This window comes from Eucalyptus grandis, chromosome 9 (genome assembly GCF_016545825.1).
Source record: "Eucalyptus grandis isolate ANBG69807.140 chromosome 9, ASM1654582v1, whole genome shotgun sequence".
In the NCBI taxonomy this organism is placed as follows: domain Eukaryota; kingdom Viridiplantae; phylum Streptophyta; class Magnoliopsida; order Myrtales; family Myrtaceae; genus Eucalyptus; species Eucalyptus grandis.
The window spans coordinates 31,854,336-31,871,835 of record NC_052620.1 but is presented as its reverse complement, the minus strand read 5'-3'; the positions used below and the strand labels follow the sequence as shown (position 1 = coordinate 31,871,835).

Here is a 17,500-nt window from a genome sequence, read left to right as displayed (position 1 = left end):
TACATTAAGAAAAGATGTTCACAGGGGCCAGAAAGACTCGGTCATAGGAACTTAGATCACCTACGCGCTGGTAAACGAAAACCACCTCGACCGGATCAGAGTAAACAACAATGTCGAATTAGGCCGCCCCTTGCCTTGAAAGAATTCACACGCGGCCACCAGCTTTCCCAAACAAAAAAAGGGGAGATCCGCTGCTTACTGCTCACGGAAACATCCGACCTATACTATAGTCAAGTCGTCCGCGTATCTTTCTGATCTCATTTCCTTCTATTCATCAGATTTTTGGCTTTGACCCATTCAAGGTGAAAAATGGGCTTGATGGTCTTGGCTAAAAAAGGGGGAGAGAGGAGAGCCTTGGGGTACGCTCAAAAGTGAAGTCAGTTAGTGGAGCCCGTTACCCTTAGTCAAGTGATTCGCTCAGTAAACGAGTAGAAAAAGGCCTTCTTTCAAGTCAAGAATAGGAATAGAAAGAGAAAAGCCTGGTAGAGAAAGCCACTGACCTAATAGGTTTTCCGGCTTCTAAGATCCAGACACTCTTCCTATCAGGTTAAGACCGGCCGATCGGGCGCTAATAAGGTTGATTCTTTTAAGCGGAATAAGGAGTGACTTTGGAACCTTGATCTCTTGAAACAAGAGAATTAGTAATAACTCTATTTAACAATCTGTAAAGAGGAGTGAGTTCGTAACCTTTCACTTCGTTATTTGAATAGCCTTTCATAATAATCAAAATAAACTTAACGGGTACCGTAAGGGAATCAGTCAGCTCAGTGTTTTCAGTCAAGAAATTGGGGGTTTGTTTTGAAAAGAGATTTTAGGAAAGCAATAAAGTCGGTGGGCTAATAGCATGTGAGCAAGCAAGCCAGTTTCCTTTCTTGTAGTTTGAGTTCTAGCTTCCCCGAAGATATTTCCAGTAGCGTCTTTATTGTTTCCTTCCAGGCTTTCTGCCTTCGTCTTTTGAAATCTCTTCTCCTGATGAGCCCGTTGGAGTTGCAGTTGGATAAGGAGTAGTTGGTGCCGCCTATCATGGAGAAGGAGTCTTTCTTGCCTATCCCTCAAGAATAGTGGCATACCCCATTGGAGTAGAAGCCTACCAAAAAGAAGTAGTTGCATAGCCAATTGCAAAAAAAAGGGTTGAAGTCCTAAGTGCTTCAATTGAAAATGCCTTTCCCTCTCCTTTTAGTCGAGTTGTAACATCCCTCTCGAGAAATTATTTCATACCTTTGCCTGCGAACCTCTATATATTAGCGGATTACCCCTATTAGCGTATTATCTGTACTCGCTTGTGCTAGTTATCGGAGGGTCCTAATGAGGCGAGGGAAGAGTCTCCATCCTTAGTCGAGTTGCTCTTGGTCCAGACCAGACGAGTTGCCATTTCCCCTAGATGTCGTACCAACCAGTGGGAGAAAGATTAGGAAAGTATCTGTGAGTAAACCTGTCTATCAGTATCCTTCTTTTTACTGTGAGCAATCCTGGGGCCAGTTACAATTATCCTATTTGCTTTCCATATATATTTTGATTAAGCAAGCACTTTTAAAAATGATAATTCTATAATCGCCGAAGAAAGCTAGCCCTCTTTTCTAGCCTATCTATGAAGTCTTCCTAGCTATCCAATTGCTGCAAGGGAAAATCCATCAGTTTGAAATCATTATTTGAGTAAAGCAAGTGACTTTTTTGAAAGCCTTGAAAGCTCTTTCTTAACAAGTGGGGATCCATCAATAAAGGGCAAAAGCCCAGTCTCTTATCAAGTCAAAAGAGTAAATGAAAGTAGGGTTATTTACGGGGTAGTCCGCTCTACCTTTGGCTCTAGATATGGTTTATCAATCAGAAGGTATCCGTGGTTATGCATGAGGGGTTTTGAGATTTCCCGCTATCTGAACCTAAACCCTGAGTTTGAGGAAACTGACTTCTCCTTTTCAGTCCTTGGATTTCTCGAACCAGTATCATCCGTATTTGGATTTTTCTTCCTACCAATGGTTCTACCAGTCTTTGTAGCAGTCTCCGCTTAATATGTAGTCCATGAAGTAGTTGACTATGGATAAGCAATAGAAGCCCCTGTCTAGTGTCCACTCCCTTATAAGATAATTTCGTCCCTGTCCTTATGTCTTCCCCTTCATTCCTAAGGAGCTAACGAACAAGCGGCGGAATATACAGAAAGCGCAAGGATCTTAGAGAAGACAGTGAGTGTGATCAAGACAGTTCAAGAAAGTGCTTTTATCATAGGATATAGCCAGCCGTGCCCTTTTAGTCTCTGTGCCCTTTACCAGGGGTTTAGTTGTCTAGTGCCAGTGCCCTTAGATCAAGTTACATTCCAGCGATTGGACCCTCTCTTATATCTTATATCCCGTGGGAATTGGTGCCTTTCAGCGAGCAGCTAGTACAATCTTGGGATCAAGCCTTTTTATTTGAAGTAAGCTCCTTGGCCAGCTTTCGTAGCAGTAGGGTAATTCCCCCTCCAGACAGTAGCTCTTCCACCCCCTATTCTCCATGGGAGTTTTTTTACAGTTCCCAGCTATAGTTGGCACTCAAGGTTGAGTTCGAAAAAATGCCAGATTAAGGACAGGGCAATGAACTATGAGACTCTAGCCAGAGGATTCAAACATGAAGGAATATACATCTTCGAGGGAAAGTCTATGGAGGCTCAGGCAAATCAAATAGGTACGGAGCCTAATTATGGTATTACAGATTTGTTTGGGACATCTTAACTTCAACAGCTTAGTGAAGTTAAGTAAGAAGACTTGGTTAGGGGTCTACCTCATTTATCACCACACTCCTCAACGTGCGAAGGGCTTTAGCGGCTAGGCAAGCAACACCGTAGCCCTCTGAATCCAAGTGACGAGCCCCTTTTTTCTTATATGGCAATTAATGAAATGTCAGTTATACCAGATACCGTTGAATCTTTTTTGCTTAGTTCGAGTGTAATTACTCCTTTCCTTTTCTCAGATTGATAATATTCTTATTATGTTTTACCAACAATCTGATTTCATTTTTTTATCAAAGCCCATCAAATATTGGGATCAGCTTGACTCAGAAAATTCGATCTAAACTAGAATATTTTGTTGCCTGGACATCTTTTATGACTAGAATGTAAGAGACTAAGACAGGGGTTCTTCACGTTCAGTCTAATCCTCTTCTCCTGCCAAATCATCGTCTACGAAAAGATTGAGAAGAAATAGTTGAAGATCTTGAGACGGGACGGGGTGAAGAAAGGGGGTTCCATACCTTGAATACGAGCCTAGCCTAATTTCGAAAGAGAATTGAGCAGCTGAACAGAGACCATGCTTCTACTTTCTTACTAGGCTAAGAGTAGTCATTATTTTCATGACATTCTCCTATGCGTCTAAAGTAAAGGATGGAGAATAGCCCTAGCTAGCCCGTCACCACTAACTCGGGCTGTTCCTTTTAGCGTGGCTAAGATGGATTTCCAGGCGACAGATGCCTCGGATGTGGGTTCAGCTTCGAAAGGGCTATTGGATGGGAAATATTTGGCCTTTATGACCTGACACCACAAGGAGTCTGGCCGTGCCATAAAATGTTGAAAGTAGGTATACCGGATCTATTGGTTAGACAATTCTTGCCTTTACACCCCCCCGACCCGGACTCCCCGGTAACGGAACCCACTGCCCTGGAAGAATTATGACCGAAAAGGAAACTCAAGCCTCGGAGTCTAAAGAGGAAGCCCTATAGCCCGAGAAGAGGGGGTTTAACAAATGGTGGGCCACAAAGGTTTCTTCGTCCTTCTTGACTCCCTTGACAAGCTGCAAGGCGGATAAAGTGGGAACACTAGTCTTCACATTAAGACTTGGAATCATGCCTGGTCTTCCTTCATCCATGATGCCTAAGGTGCCTAAGTATGGCGTAGGGACGGCTTTGGTTTGGTATCCAAGAACTCTATCCCTAAGACGACCTTGAAATCGTCTAGGGGCGCCACAGTGAAATTAGTCGTATCTTTCCATCCTCCTATTTGTGGCTCCATCTGGAAAACTGGAGCTTCTATGGATGCTTCAGGTAAACTAAATCAACTGAAACTCCAACCGGCTGAAGAATAAATCGCAATAAAGCGTTTATTCATTTTTTTTTCTATACTCGCTACGTAAACTCCACTACTCGGATTTAGTCTCGTATATATTCCTGCCGAGGAAGGGTCTCTAAGGCCGTTTATTAGCGTGAGAAGGCGGTTCAGGCGACTTTGAAAAGACACTCTCTCCGGTAGCGGGTTGTAATTAATCTCAGCTTCCGTTGAGATGAGAACAGCTTTCGCTCTCTTGCTTTCCAGCGCCCCTCACCCGCAAGCAGAGGCTCTCACTCCACTTTTCATAAAATAGAGAATGCTTTCTTTTGAGAAAGGAAGAAATTTTCTTTCTAAAGCAGCAGCACCCCGAGGGCTCGTTTCCAGCTCGGCTCTGTCTCACCACCCCTCCTCAAAAATGAAGGGAATGGACCGCAAGCAGAGCAAAGTGGTTTCTAAAACTTCAGCAAGCTCGGCAGGGAACTTTCCGAGAGCAGGGCTTTCAAAGTAACTTGGCCTATTGATCTTGACCAGCCTCGACTGGTTCCACAGCAAATGGAACTTGCCTGTAAACTATTCCCTCAGCTGGCACGACATTGAGAAGAGAATTGCAAATATCTTCACTGGTTTTAGAAAATTGAGTCCAGTCCTGGAAATGGTTCGCACAAGGAAGGAAAAGGTCTCACACCGGTGTAAAGTAAAAGCAATTTCCTTAGACTCAGAGATTGCATTTGCTGGCCTTTAACTGGCTTTACAAAACAGGCTTTTATCACAGCCTTGATCACAGGATGGGAAAAGTACCGGCCTGGACCCCAAAAAAAGAGATCACCATCGGGACCGGTACTGCTACTAGATTACCCCCTGTAAAGTAAACACTTTCAAACTAGCCAGCTGGATCTCAAACTGGAGAAAGAGAACTCCCCATGGCTGGGAACTCACAATCGATAGAGGGGCTTGCCACAGAAAGTCCAGAAGTCGCTTGATTCTCTTCTTAGGAAAATGCATCTTCCTTTCCTGATCGAATGGATTCCCCTTTTACTGCAACTGCAACAGAAGGGGCTGGGGATTAGCTGAGCTCGAAGGCAGATGGAATGGCACTTTCTTTTTCCGAACTGGCTAAAAAAGAACTCACTTGCTCAATGGCTGACAAAAGGGCTTACCCTACGACTGCTAGCTTTTACTTGCTTGAAGGAGATTAAAAAGGCTTCCTTCCTTGATTGAAAGTTCCGCTCCGGAATTGACAAGTTACATGCTTTATATGAAGTAACCTATCTTCCCGGGAAAGAGAAAACATTGCTTGCTTTAAATCACTTCCTTCCTGGCTGTCTATTCGATTGTTGTAAGATGTGATAGAGCCAATCTCTAAGTAGGGTATGCTATTTTTCATGGAATGCTTACGGATTTCGGAATCAAGTTACGGGCGACGTGCTGGACGGAGAGAGGGACTGACTTTGAATACGGAATAGCCGGAGTACGGTTGTAAGGGTCTTCTTCCAAGGTGGAAAGGGATTAAGCAAAGACAAGACTGGTAAAGCTCTCTTATCTGAAAGATAGAAATTCTCCTTAGTTGGTCTATATCCAAAACAAGTGAAAAGCTCTTTGAATGATGAATCTTCTTCAAAGCCCTAAAAACATAGGTTTGGATGAAGTCATAATGGTATTTGAAGCAAAGTATTCCGTTCCACAAACATGGATTTTTTAATGTTTCACGAACCAACCGCATCCCTACTCCCAACGTAAAGAGGAGTAGCTACAATCAAATCTATTAGAAACTGTCCTAAGAGATTCTAAACCTTGCCCACCTCACAATCGAATTTCCATAGCCTAGCTTCCTACTAGCAACTCAAAATAAAGGATGGAAAACTTGATAGCTCTAAGGAAAACTTGATAGCTCTACAAGCAGGGTAAACTACGGGATCGGATCCTTTACCTCGGATACGAATGCTGTCTGTCCTTCCAAGGGAGAGTATGGAAAGTACATTGTCTTTCAATACATAGGTAGCTCTAATGGAATAGACTAGGAGCCAAGGAGTTCTTTACCAGTCCTATTCTCATCTATCTGACCGACGAGCATGAGTGGATCTCCTACCACTTGCTCTATCAGATCTTTGCCCAAGGGCTAGCAATGGAGGATGTGAGCTTTTACAAAGAACTTCTTCTGATAGCTACCAGTCTGAAAGGTGTGCCCTCAGTCCTGACCCTGACAAGACGAGTTCTCTCTCCCCCAACAGCTAAGGCTCTAAATGACTTGATGACAAAATTTAGAGATGCTTGACTCTATGCACAAGATGAGAAGCTAGTCCTTCTTCGGGAAATTACAGAATAATCAATGGGAGTAAAAAAAAGGAGATAAGAAGCTAAAGATGCTTAAGACCACTACCATTAGTGGCACACAAAAGGGATAAAGAATTACCCTAAATTATTTAAATAATGAAGTAGGCTCATCTACACTGGTAGAGTGAAATGAAAGAGAGGGTAAAATTTTTAGAGTATATAATTGATTTACTTCATAGTATCTAATTTCTTCAAAATTGCTTTGAATCCGCTCCAGGAGCTGCTTTACCTGTGCTTGACTCTTAGGCTACTTCTATAAAACGGGGATGAGACTTCCTTCCCGGTAGCTCACAATCAGTTGAAAACCCCCTTGGCCGTAAAAAGAAGGGCTTAAAGACTCGTCTGACAACGCCATACTCTTTTCTTAGAAGGAAAGAGAAAGACTACAAAGGGATAAAGCTGCTTACTAGTCTGGATCTCCTGTGCGTCAAATTAGAAGGAAGGCATATGGAAGAAGGTCCGAAAGACCTATGAGTTCGCCCAAGAGCTGCAACAAGGACAAAAAAAGTACTTCCTGGGAAAGGGATAGTCTTACCTAAGAAAGGAGCTAGTGGGGTGGAAGATGAAAAGCTAGATGTCGTCAGCTTTCCGAGTGAAACTAAGAGAAGGAGACAAGTAGGGAGCTAGTCGAAGTGCGGGAAAGTCTATAATAGGGTTAGCGGCTAGGAGTTCTGCCCGGGGATGATGTTGATGCTGGACCAGCTTCTTTACCCGATGATCCAAAGAGATTCCAAAAAAACTAGGACCTGAGAGAGTTCCCCCGTTGGAAGGCGAATAAGAGATCCAGTTTTTTCTACTTGTGGTGTGCATGACCCGAACAAGGAGATGTCTAGCCAATCAGAGGAGTTGTTGCACAGCGTCCAGGGGCTTCCACGCCAGGAAAGATAATCACTCAACAGTGGCAGTGCCAATTCGGTTGGAGATCTTTGTCCCAATTCCGAAGATTCCGATTCGATTTCTCCTGATCCAGCTTCCATACTTTCATCTGCTACTGAGAACATTATCATTGCCTTTTGATTTGGCACTTACTAGCATTGGTCCAGCAGTGACTTTGTTCTTCCCGGCTGAAGCGTTCGGTTCATTAGATACTGAGAAAGACTTTTTCCTTATAAGATAAGTGGGATTCCCAGCTATCCTTCCATCCGCCCTTTATCAAGCTACAAGTCAGTTTGCCTGGCCCTCATATGGATGAGGACCTCGAAAGCTCAACCTCCTTTCGTAACAACTTCCCTGGTATGACCTTCGCGAAGAATAGAACCTCAATCTCTCTTAAGCCATCTCCACGAAAGCTTGACTGCCCGGCCAATTATCATTGCCTTGAACAGCCTCACCTCCCATCACACATAAGGGGAGCAGGCTTCGCAATCTTCCATATGTATCTTGGAAGACCACAGCTATCTAGGAACGAATGATAGAAAGGAATGTCAGGTGGGCTTGCGCTGTAGAGAAGAGTTATTGTTGAGACAGAGATTTTTCCTCGGAGAGGAGGCCCAACAGGGGGCAGTGGCTATTACACTTTCTTTTTAAAAAGAGATTTGAAGGGATGCTACAATCTTGTCTAGGCAGGAAGGGCTTTTTTATTAACACCATTGAAAGGTTTTTTTTCATGAATAGCATGAAAGATAGGGGCCTTATTGACCAAGCAGGAACCGGGGATAAAAGTTTCATTGATTCATCTATCTCAAATAGGGAAAAAACTGAATCAAGAAGGGGTCAGCTGAGCTCGAAAGGGGTAGCCGGTCGTCGGCTAGGAGCTCTGGCCGGCAACGAAGCTAAAGCTTCACACTGGTCCACTCGCAACTTACACGGCTAAGTTCCAACTCTATGTTGATAAGAAAAAAGAAAATCCCCTAAGAAGAAGACTTTCCACTATTCCAACAGAAAGGGCCTATAAAAATGCTCCATAGATAACCCCCTCTGTCTCGTTCCCGTCCAACTCACCGGGAGATCGAAGAGCGGTTTGTGCTTTGCGCCCCAGCCCCCAACACTAATAGATGCTTAGATACCTACAACTGAATCTGTAAGCGGTGCAGGGCAGGATGGACGATAAAAGCGGCGAGAAGAAGACAAAGAGAGGGAGGGGGGACCTGCTTCTACTGCCTTCCCTTTCTACTTCTAGATTGGTTCGTCGATGGGACAGCGAGCCAAGATCCGATTTTTCAATCGCCGAATCCATGCCATGTAACCTGGCAAAGGAGAAAGAGACGATGGCAACGCACCTCATACAAGAGGGAGGGGGTCCGAACAGCCTTGTACGTACGCCGCCCACGCGAAGAAGTTCTTCTCTAATTCCAAAAGGTCAAGCCACCATTCTTCAGTGATGAGCTCTAACGAACAAATATAGAAAGATTATGTTTTTTCCCAGAGAGAAATGTCTTTCCACTAGAATAGAACAAGTCCGCTGCGAGCCGAGCGAACTACATTACTCAACCGAGCCGAGGCACTATTCACAAAGTGGAACTTTATACTCTCTTTACTAAGCCAACCGCCCCTTCTCCTATACCTGGCTGCTTCTCGCTCACCAAAGCGTACTTCGTTTCCCGGGACGAGCGGCTCCTTCTTTCTTCCAACTAATTGGTAATAAAGCGGTTTTTCCCTTAGGTTCTTCCCTGACCTTAGATGGAGAAAGAAATGCTTAAGGAAAAGGCGCTCTCGAAGCTGACGCGTCAGTCCTCTCTTATTGCCTTCTTTGAACCGGCGTAAGGAGGTTCAGTCAAGTATAGTATAGTGCGGCTTAGGCTTCTAGTGGCACAAAAAAAATACAAATTACTATGCTAGTTCACTCTAGAAGACCTAGTCTTAGTAGTCGTATAGATTAGTTAGATTTGTAGAACAGAAGAAGAGCCTTGACTTGATATTCTATTAGTAAAGCGTTAGCACCCCTATAGAGTAAAGCTCTCTTCTGGATAGCTGCGAAGCCTTGCATGTTGGTATGGAGACTTTGTTTGCTTCCCATTCGCTGAACAACCCCCCTGTTGCAACACTTAACTATGCTTCAAAGGAAAGGGCGAACTCCACCTATTTTTGAGCTATTGAATTAGGCGATCCGAAAATCAATCTCTTTCTCACTCCCCTCTATCAAAAAAGGGGGCGTCGGCTCTGAAATGGTGGTAAGGCAAGCTGTATGTATCTATGTAGAAGTAGACCTCAAGCTCCGGGGCAACAAGGGATAGGGCAGGTTTGGAACCCTAACCCGAAGGGAACTATATCCAACATCTGGGTCAGACTATCACACACGAGACTCGCCTGGGCTATCATCGAGACCAACTCACTTCTCTCTCCTTAACGTCTGGTACCATTGCCCCGCCACTCTGCCTGTCTTCTTGTGGCCGGGTCGGGTCATTCTTCACTCCTGTTACAAGGGAGACCTCTCTTCGCATACCGACCCTCCAGTTAGTTCCACTTCTGGGACGAAGCTGAGCACTCGGGGCATAAGGGCCCGCGGTGATTATTAACATGCTTTTCCAGCCCATATCTTCCCACCTCCGGTCACATGAGCTTTCGAGAGCCCGGTCCGGATCTAAACGATTTTTTATGTATGTCTCATGTCTTTCAGCTCAGCGGGATCAGAGAAAGACAGACCTACCCACCAGTTCTAAGTGGCAAGATCAATCAAACAAAATTGGATCAAGAGAAGAACCAGTTTTCTTCTTCAACTATATCCCATCGTATACATCGTAATAGAACCTAATTTTCAAATCAGAAAGTACCCTCTCTATTCTTAGGTAGGCCTGCACGTTTTAGGTTTTCCGGAAGGAATGGAATGACTAATGTGATGTGAAACCTCCACAAAGAAAAAGCTCCTTGGACTTCCCTATCCGTATGGCCGGCCAATCCGTGACAACCCCACAACAAAGAGTGAAATGCCAAGCCCTTTCTCTATTAAAGCAACAAGCATGCGCTCAAAATACCTCCTAAACCCTCTCCCACCTTTTCTATCTATCCTTAGAAGTAGGGTAGGGTGAGTGTCCTACCTAATTCAATGATTAGAATAATGAAGAAGGGAGAGGTCTTCAAAAAAACCTATACTCCCACTTTCCTTTATTTGAGATTTCCAAAAGGTGAGATTTCGCACCAAAATTGGGTGGGCCCCAAACCAAACATAAGAGTGAGCACTCATTCTTTCTTTATGGGGAGAACCACATCTATTCAAAGGAAATGTTTCGGCCTGCAGGAGAGGCATCTGACTTTCCTACTGACTGAATCACTTGAATCAGTTGAAGGAGCTTTCTACAGGAAGAGTTGCGACTCAGCGTCGGGGCGGGCGGGGGTTCATGACGAGTGGGCATGAACTGTAACCAAACAAACAAAAGTAAGCCAACCACGAATTCCTGAACCGTAAAGGGAACCACCCTGTAAAGTAAAGAGCCTCGCCTAAAGGACCAGACCCGGAGCTGAGAACAAGATCGAAAGCGCAACTTCTCATTCGAAGCATGAAAGTGGTCAGGTCACTTAGAGCCGGAAGAGAGAGGAGTGGCCAAGTAGAAGGTTGGGGGTTGCTCGAAATCTGTCAAATACGAGCCCTTCTTTCTCTATTCAATCCACGGCCTACCTCGATACACCTGTGTCACAACGGCTGATCTTTTGAGTTATGGAAGCCGGAGCATTGGTCAAGAGAGAGAAGAGAAAGAAGAGGAACTATAGATCAAGAAAGTCACATTAGCTACACCAGACCAGACACACCTTTTTTTTAACCTATTTTTTGACTGACCGGATCGGTCACCCCTCAGCCCCCTATCACTTAAAGGCAGAGCTAACCCAACATTCTACTGTTCTCTAAAAGGCCTGCCTATTCTATTAGTCAAGCTTGGAGAACATAGTACTAGGACTTACTAGATGAAAGCCCGTGATTGGTGAAGGGCTTAAAAGCGCCTTAGGTAGCTGCTATCTATCGGATCTTTTCTAAGAAGTTAGGTAGGTGGTTGAGTCGAAGCGGAGAAGGAAGACTAAGTCATCGGTCGTGCCGGGATTTTTTTCCTACTTCCAGCTGAATGAGGGCCACACAGCCGTCAACCCTGCTGGAAGTGCTTTCTAAATCCAATCTCCTGGTCTTTCGTTCGCTATTAGAATTCTGGACCAGTAGAAATGTACGAAAGGTGGTCTTGTCCTTTCCTTTCCAACTAGTAGCTTCGTCGTTGATCTCTCCTCTTCCCGGCCGGCTGTGACTCGTATGTCCAGACAACGACTATCGATTCCTAACGAACCCATAGATTCTTCTACCATTCGACCAGATCTTCTAGATTGTATTAAAATTCTCCGGTCTCGAGCAACTTTACTAATAAAAAAAAAAAAAGGGCTTTTTCAGCTGGATCCAGAACGAATAGGAGATCTATCAGTACGCCATCCGCTCCATATCTTTCGTAGTTTAGGAACTCGTCCATCCACGGGACACCTTTCGTAGTGAGGGAACTCCTCTGTTTTTAGCTTGACGAGCGACTTGAGTTTCCGAAAAACGCATAAACCCCGGGATTTTCGTAAAAGAGGGACGAATGACAAGGGACTTGAGTGACTCGCCCTAATCAATAAGCGGGAGAGGGGCGAAGAAAGTCGATCGGCTACTAGAGAAAAAACGACTAGAGACGAGCAAGGGCAAGGGACGCACTCGACGAGCAGACGAGGGACGAGTGGTAGGAGCCGACAAATAGTAGTGCCGGTTCAGTGAAGTCAAGTCTTTACGTCTATAGGGGCTCCCTGACGATCCCGAACTTTCAAAAAGTGATGGGTATGTGTTCTTTCTTGGCACCATCTTTCTTTGTTATGCCAACCTAAAAAGAGATAGGGATACGGAGCTTGACTTGAAATGAAAAGAAAGAACTGGCACTGCCCCCCCCCAACAAGGCGGATAGGGCACTTTTTGCCTTCCTTAAGTCCAGGATACGAAAACAATTCCTCCCCACTAAAAAGAGCGATTGAGAGTGGATTGACGGTTCGATAGTGTCGAGAAGGTATTAGCCACCGGTGACCGTACTTTCGTAAAAGCACCATTGGGCGGTGGTTCCTCTCTTTCCTCTTTAACCTCGAACAAAAAATCGATCTCGCCATCAGCTCGACTAAGAGTTCCGAATCGAAAAAGTAAACTGAACTTGACTTAAGACGAAGGAACCGAGTGCCGAAAAAAACCGTTTTCTTAAGGCTTCAAACTACTAGTCATGTTGACGACTATGAAAGAAAAGTAAGGACGTCCTTTTCTTGACTTGGCCTGCGTGCATTATACCTAGCCCCTTTTTAAAGAACTTGATTTCAATCTCAACAAAGAAATGAAAGCATAACTCTTTGCTTGTTGCCCTCTTACTCTTTTAGCCTGCCTTGTGGAGGTCTCTCGGGTGTCTACGGCAGATCCGATCAGTCTCGTGATGAAGAGAAGTCTTTTCCCATCTTCAACTAAGAAAGGTATCGTCACGACAACTTCATTTGTCCGGTAAACTACTCGGGGCTCCCCATGGTTTAGTCAAAGGGAGGGAAGATTTTCTCTTCATCCGGGGGTTCATTTCATTCATTATGAACTAAAAAGTGTAAGGCTGATTAGTGAGGTCTTAAAAAATTCATAGAATTCATGATCAGCCATCCCATTTGTGCTTTCAGCAAGTAGGCGACGCGAATCTATGGTTTCTTTCAATCGGATACCCATTGCTTGGATGCGTTTGAAAGCCTCGAGATGACTTGCAGAAAAAATGCTTTCTAGGTTTGTCTTGTGTCTCCGTAACAAATGGTCCATTTATTGATGGGCGAACGACGGGGATTGAACCCGCGCGTGGTGGATTCACAATCCACTGCCTTGATCCACTTGGCTACATCCGCCCTTCCCCCCGCACAGGTTTCAGTCTCTATCTACGATCAGATCCTTTCTGAACCCCCCGCTATCAAAGAGAAGCTTTTTCCTATACTCTAGTTGCAAGTCTATTGTTGTGTTTTGGAATTAGGGGAAGCAAAGCTTCAACAAGTAGAAGCTTCCTGGCAAAGCTTCAAACAAAGAGGTTGGGCTGTTCACTTCATTGATTTGACTTCACTCTTTACTTAAGATTAAAGATAGGGGCCGGGCGGGCAGTGAAGGCTCGTTTAGTAGACAGCGAGCGAGCAGTAAGCACCTTCTTTCTCAAAGTAAACTTTCTCCCTTGTTGCTTTAGAAAGATTGCAGGGTCGCGTTAGCGACCTTCCTTCCGCTGGCTCCGCCCTATCAACTCTATTCATCTCTTTTTTCCAATGGATATTTAGGGATCTCTCTTCTTCATAGATCTTGAAACCAGATCAATATCCATTTCTCTTTCTATCTATCTATCGATAGAAAGAGATAGATCTCTATCTGGATCTATCTCCATATCTAAATATGGAAGAACCAACACAACAAGGGCGTAACCAACGGAAGGTTCTCACCCTGTCCCCGACATTGTTCTCCGACGATGTCCCCTGGGCGAAAGGGGCCACCATTCTCTTTCTTCAATCGTTCTGATCAGGACAAGTGGGTTGGTTTGTTTCCTCCTCCTATATACGCAATTCTCTGTCTTCGTTCGTGATCATGTTGGGCGAAAGGTAGTTGTAGAGGAGCGGCTGTGAAAGGGCGATTCCCCCTTTCCATTGAAGTAGGGTTCCAAACCCACCATTCCGGCCTATTATTGATAGGGATTTTACTGATTCTGAAGGTAGCTTGCTTACCAAGCCACCCACTTGAGAAGCTAGTCGCCAGAAAGAAGCGACGAGGAAGCGAAGCTGTCTACGAAGCGGTAGCTTCCCCCCCTGTAGTCGTAGTACTAGGCTCGTCGCTACTTTGATTCAAAAGGTAACCGACGGTTCCCGACTTTATCCGGTTTCCTCAACCGTAACCATTTGTCACTCCGATTATTTCATCCAACAACCTTTTTTATTATTTAAATTCAATAGCGGTACGCTCTAAAAAAAAGTCAAGGATAAGCTTGCAGCGGTAGCTTCCCACCTCCTTCATTCTTACTGCCTCCTTCGGTGATAAGTTCCCTTCCCTTTTCTAAAATGCCTGATTGGTCTGCCTCAGAAAATGTACAAAGTGGAGCTACCCGCTGTTTGGCTGACCCTCTTCTTCCCATTCGGGTTGGGTTGACCCAGAAGTCAAGTAAGAAGGAATGGAACCACTGGAGAGTCGTCTGCAGTTCAAACTTGGGCAAAGACGACTTACTTTGGAAGCGGAACACGAACCGATTTCCGCTATTCCGGGTTCTTATTGAGCGTAGCGAAATCAAGGTTTATGAGAAAGTAAGCGAAGTTTCTATTTCTACCTTTGCGTAGTCTCGGTCCACAGTGGAAGGCCCCGCACCTGAGCCTCGTTAGACTCAGCGGAAGTGGTTGGTGTAAGTGAAGAGAATAGAAGAGATGAAGTCTGTCCCTTAGCCTAGTCTATATCTACAGCTGACGCAACTCCGTACCGACGCCTCACTACTACTTAATTAATTTCATTAATTAACGGCTAAGCGATTTCATAACCTGAGCTTTCCTTAACCAGCTGACCTTACTTCGTAACCTTAACCTACTTTTTTTCTTACTTTAGGCATAGGCCTTCGCCACTTCAAAGGGGAAACATGTTCACCTATTTTCTTTTTTGAATTCGAAAGAACGGGGCTATTCTGTTCAGGGGGGATGAAAGACAAAGAAAGGGATCAGGGGGCTTGATGATCGGAGAAAGGGAAGGGGCGTGGTTGGTGTGTCACTGGGGCGGTGGGAGAACCCGTAGGAAGGGGGGACGACCCGCCGAATTCACATCAGAAATCGCCAACATGAACACAAACGAAATCTTGAATTGCGTATAGAAAGAAAACGAACCACTTCTATTCTCGGAGCTGAGGTATATGAAGAATGGCTTTTTGGTCCCTTTCGTCCAGTGGTTAGGACATCGTCTTTTCATGTCGAAGACACGGGTTCGATTCCCGTAAGGGATAGGTACTCATTCCCGGCCGCTTTCAGTTAGTGTTCATTGCTGAGTGATCGCTCGCTATCTGGCTGGAAAAGGTGGTCCGGAAGCAAAAATACTTCTTTTTTGCAATTTTCGAATTTTTTTTTTTAGTTCGGGTTAAAAAGAAGAAAATGTCTCCTCTAAAACATTAAAAAAAAAAAAAAGGAATAAAAAAAGAACTTTCAAAAAGAAACCCAATTCCATTATTTGGATTAAGAGAAATATCTGAATTGAGTGAAACGAAAAAAGAAAAAGATGGGATAATCAGTAATCGGATGATTCACGAATCGTCCATTCAAATTCGATTTTTGGATTGGACAGATTATTCATTGACAGAAAAATGAAAGATCTGGCTGATAGAACAAGCACAAACAGGAATCAAATAGAAAAAATGACAAAAGAGAAGAAAGGATTTTTAACTCCGGAAATCAAAATATTAGTTCTAATAAAACAAGTTCTCCTGCTAAACTATTAGCATCAATAAAAAATATTTGGCAGAAATGAAAAAGAAGAAATGTTCGATTATTATATTCTTTTTCAAAATTTTGAATTGAAAGGATATACATAGATATCCTTCTATGTATCATTAATATTCCGAGGATCACTACAAAACTTTTTTTTTTTTTTTTATTGAAAAATACATTTACCTGATGGACTTCATTGGTCGAGGACTACCCATCAAAGGGCTATCAACCCCAGGATGGATTACTCCTCTTCCAGCGTGCGGTTGGTCACAACCACACGATTTTACTAGGAAGTCTGTACCAGAGATCCCACCCAAGAGATAACCAGATAATGGTGAACTAGAACTTTCGAGTATAGGTAACTGAAAATCTAGTCCCTTTAATGAAATCATAGCGAAAATCTTCCACAGAAGACCAAATCGAACAAGATGAGGATCTGTCCGAGTGATTTTCCATTTCCGATTTACAATAGGTGCATCTTGGATGTTTCCATCAGGGTTCTCTAGGGTACAGTAGTTTCATCGACAGTACCGTAGCCAGTCCTTAACCCATACTCTTAAGGTGGACCATTCTAAGAAATCTTTCATACCCGCTTGCTCACAAATAGAGCATCTGGAGGTAATGAAAGATCCCTTGGCTTCATTTCTTTTATTAAGAAGTCAAGGATCACGCCCCTCAAATAAGGATTTAAAGGACGACCCCGTCCAAGCCACAATTCTAATGGCAAGGACATCTTGGTCCACATAGACAGGATGCGCTCGGTGTGCGTAGACCCGGTATGATCCAATTTTGCCAAGACTCTATAGCCAGCACCACTTATATGAGCAAGTGTACTAAATCGCTTGATTCCGTACTTAAGATGGATGGCCATGATCCCACATGGATGATGGGAATTCATCAAGCTCTTGATTGAGATAGGACTTAGGTCCACACTTCAATCTCGAACTCGGAATCTCTTGGCAAATTCGGCAGAACCGCTCTCCGAAATCAGGGATTTATGATAGGATATTGTTACTCCTAATTTTCCAAGAGCAGACTCATAGACCTTAACCACTTCCTTATCAGCGATGACAACGTCATCACCGAGTACACCGTACTTAGTAAAGCGAACACCTGGATACACCTACACCTGGTCTGCACAATACCAAATCAAAAGATGATGAGATAGTGCAAACAGAGGCCAAGACGCATGAGATCCTAACGGTTGTCCAGCCACAAACGCTATTTGAGAAAACTTTCGTTTAACAAAAGTTTTCTCAAATATGTTCCAAGCCAACGTCGAATTAACAAGGCTGGAAGCGAACGACCGATCAAATAGGAATTGCATAACTTCGAAGAGAAATAACAACGGCCATCTATCCGTGGCTGATTTCAAATCGAAGGAATAACAAATCCTACTGCCAACTAATCTGTCTAGAGGACGGCTTTGTTCAAAGGTTCCATCCATTGGGATGCGACGTAGAACTTCAGCCAACCAGTCATGGACTGGTCATAATAACCTCTGATTGATATAGTTACCTATGGCAAATATCCGTCTTTTCCCCCTCCCTCAACACTACAACCTAGACGACCAGTAATTGGAGGGATACCCATCTCATCCACTGATGGAAGAGTTGGTCCGATTCTTTTTTCGAACCAATCGAGATCGATACCAGTGAACAATTTCTTATTTTTTTCCAGTGGATATCAAACTCGTGGGTACCACAAACAACCCTGGGACCACTGCTGGCCCAGCGAATGAACACCTAATAATAAAAACGGAAAAGCCGCCAACTCATAAGA

At 44.1% G+C, this 17,500-nt stretch overlaps 2 protein-coding genes and 1 non-coding gene across 3 annotated transcripts in view; 1 reads left to right on the top strand and 2 right to left on the bottom strand.

The window, feature by feature from the left end:
• Positions 1-9,065: 9,065 nt before the first annotated feature.
• On the bottom strand, positions 9,066-17,188 carry LOC120288249 (uncharacterized mitochondrial protein AtMg01410). Its single transcript, XM_039301894.1, is given in 1 exon segment — positions 9,066-17,188. A coding segment is annotated over 1 exon segment (864 nt). The 5' UTR covers positions 17,166-17,188; the 3' UTR covers positions 9,066-16,301.
• Positions 11,039-17,500, bottom strand: part of LOC120288248 (protein TIC 214-like) — a 7,747-nt gene continuing 1,285 nt past the window's right edge. Inside the window, exon 1 of the mRNA XM_039301893.1 lies at positions 11,039-17,500. This exon is cut by the window's right edge and continues 1,285 nt beyond it. The gene's annotated coding sequence lies outside the window, so the exon portion shown is untranslated.
• On the top strand, positions 15,169-15,240 carry TRNAE-UUC. The gene has a single exon. It is a non-coding gene; the product is annotated as a tRNA-Glu (tRNA).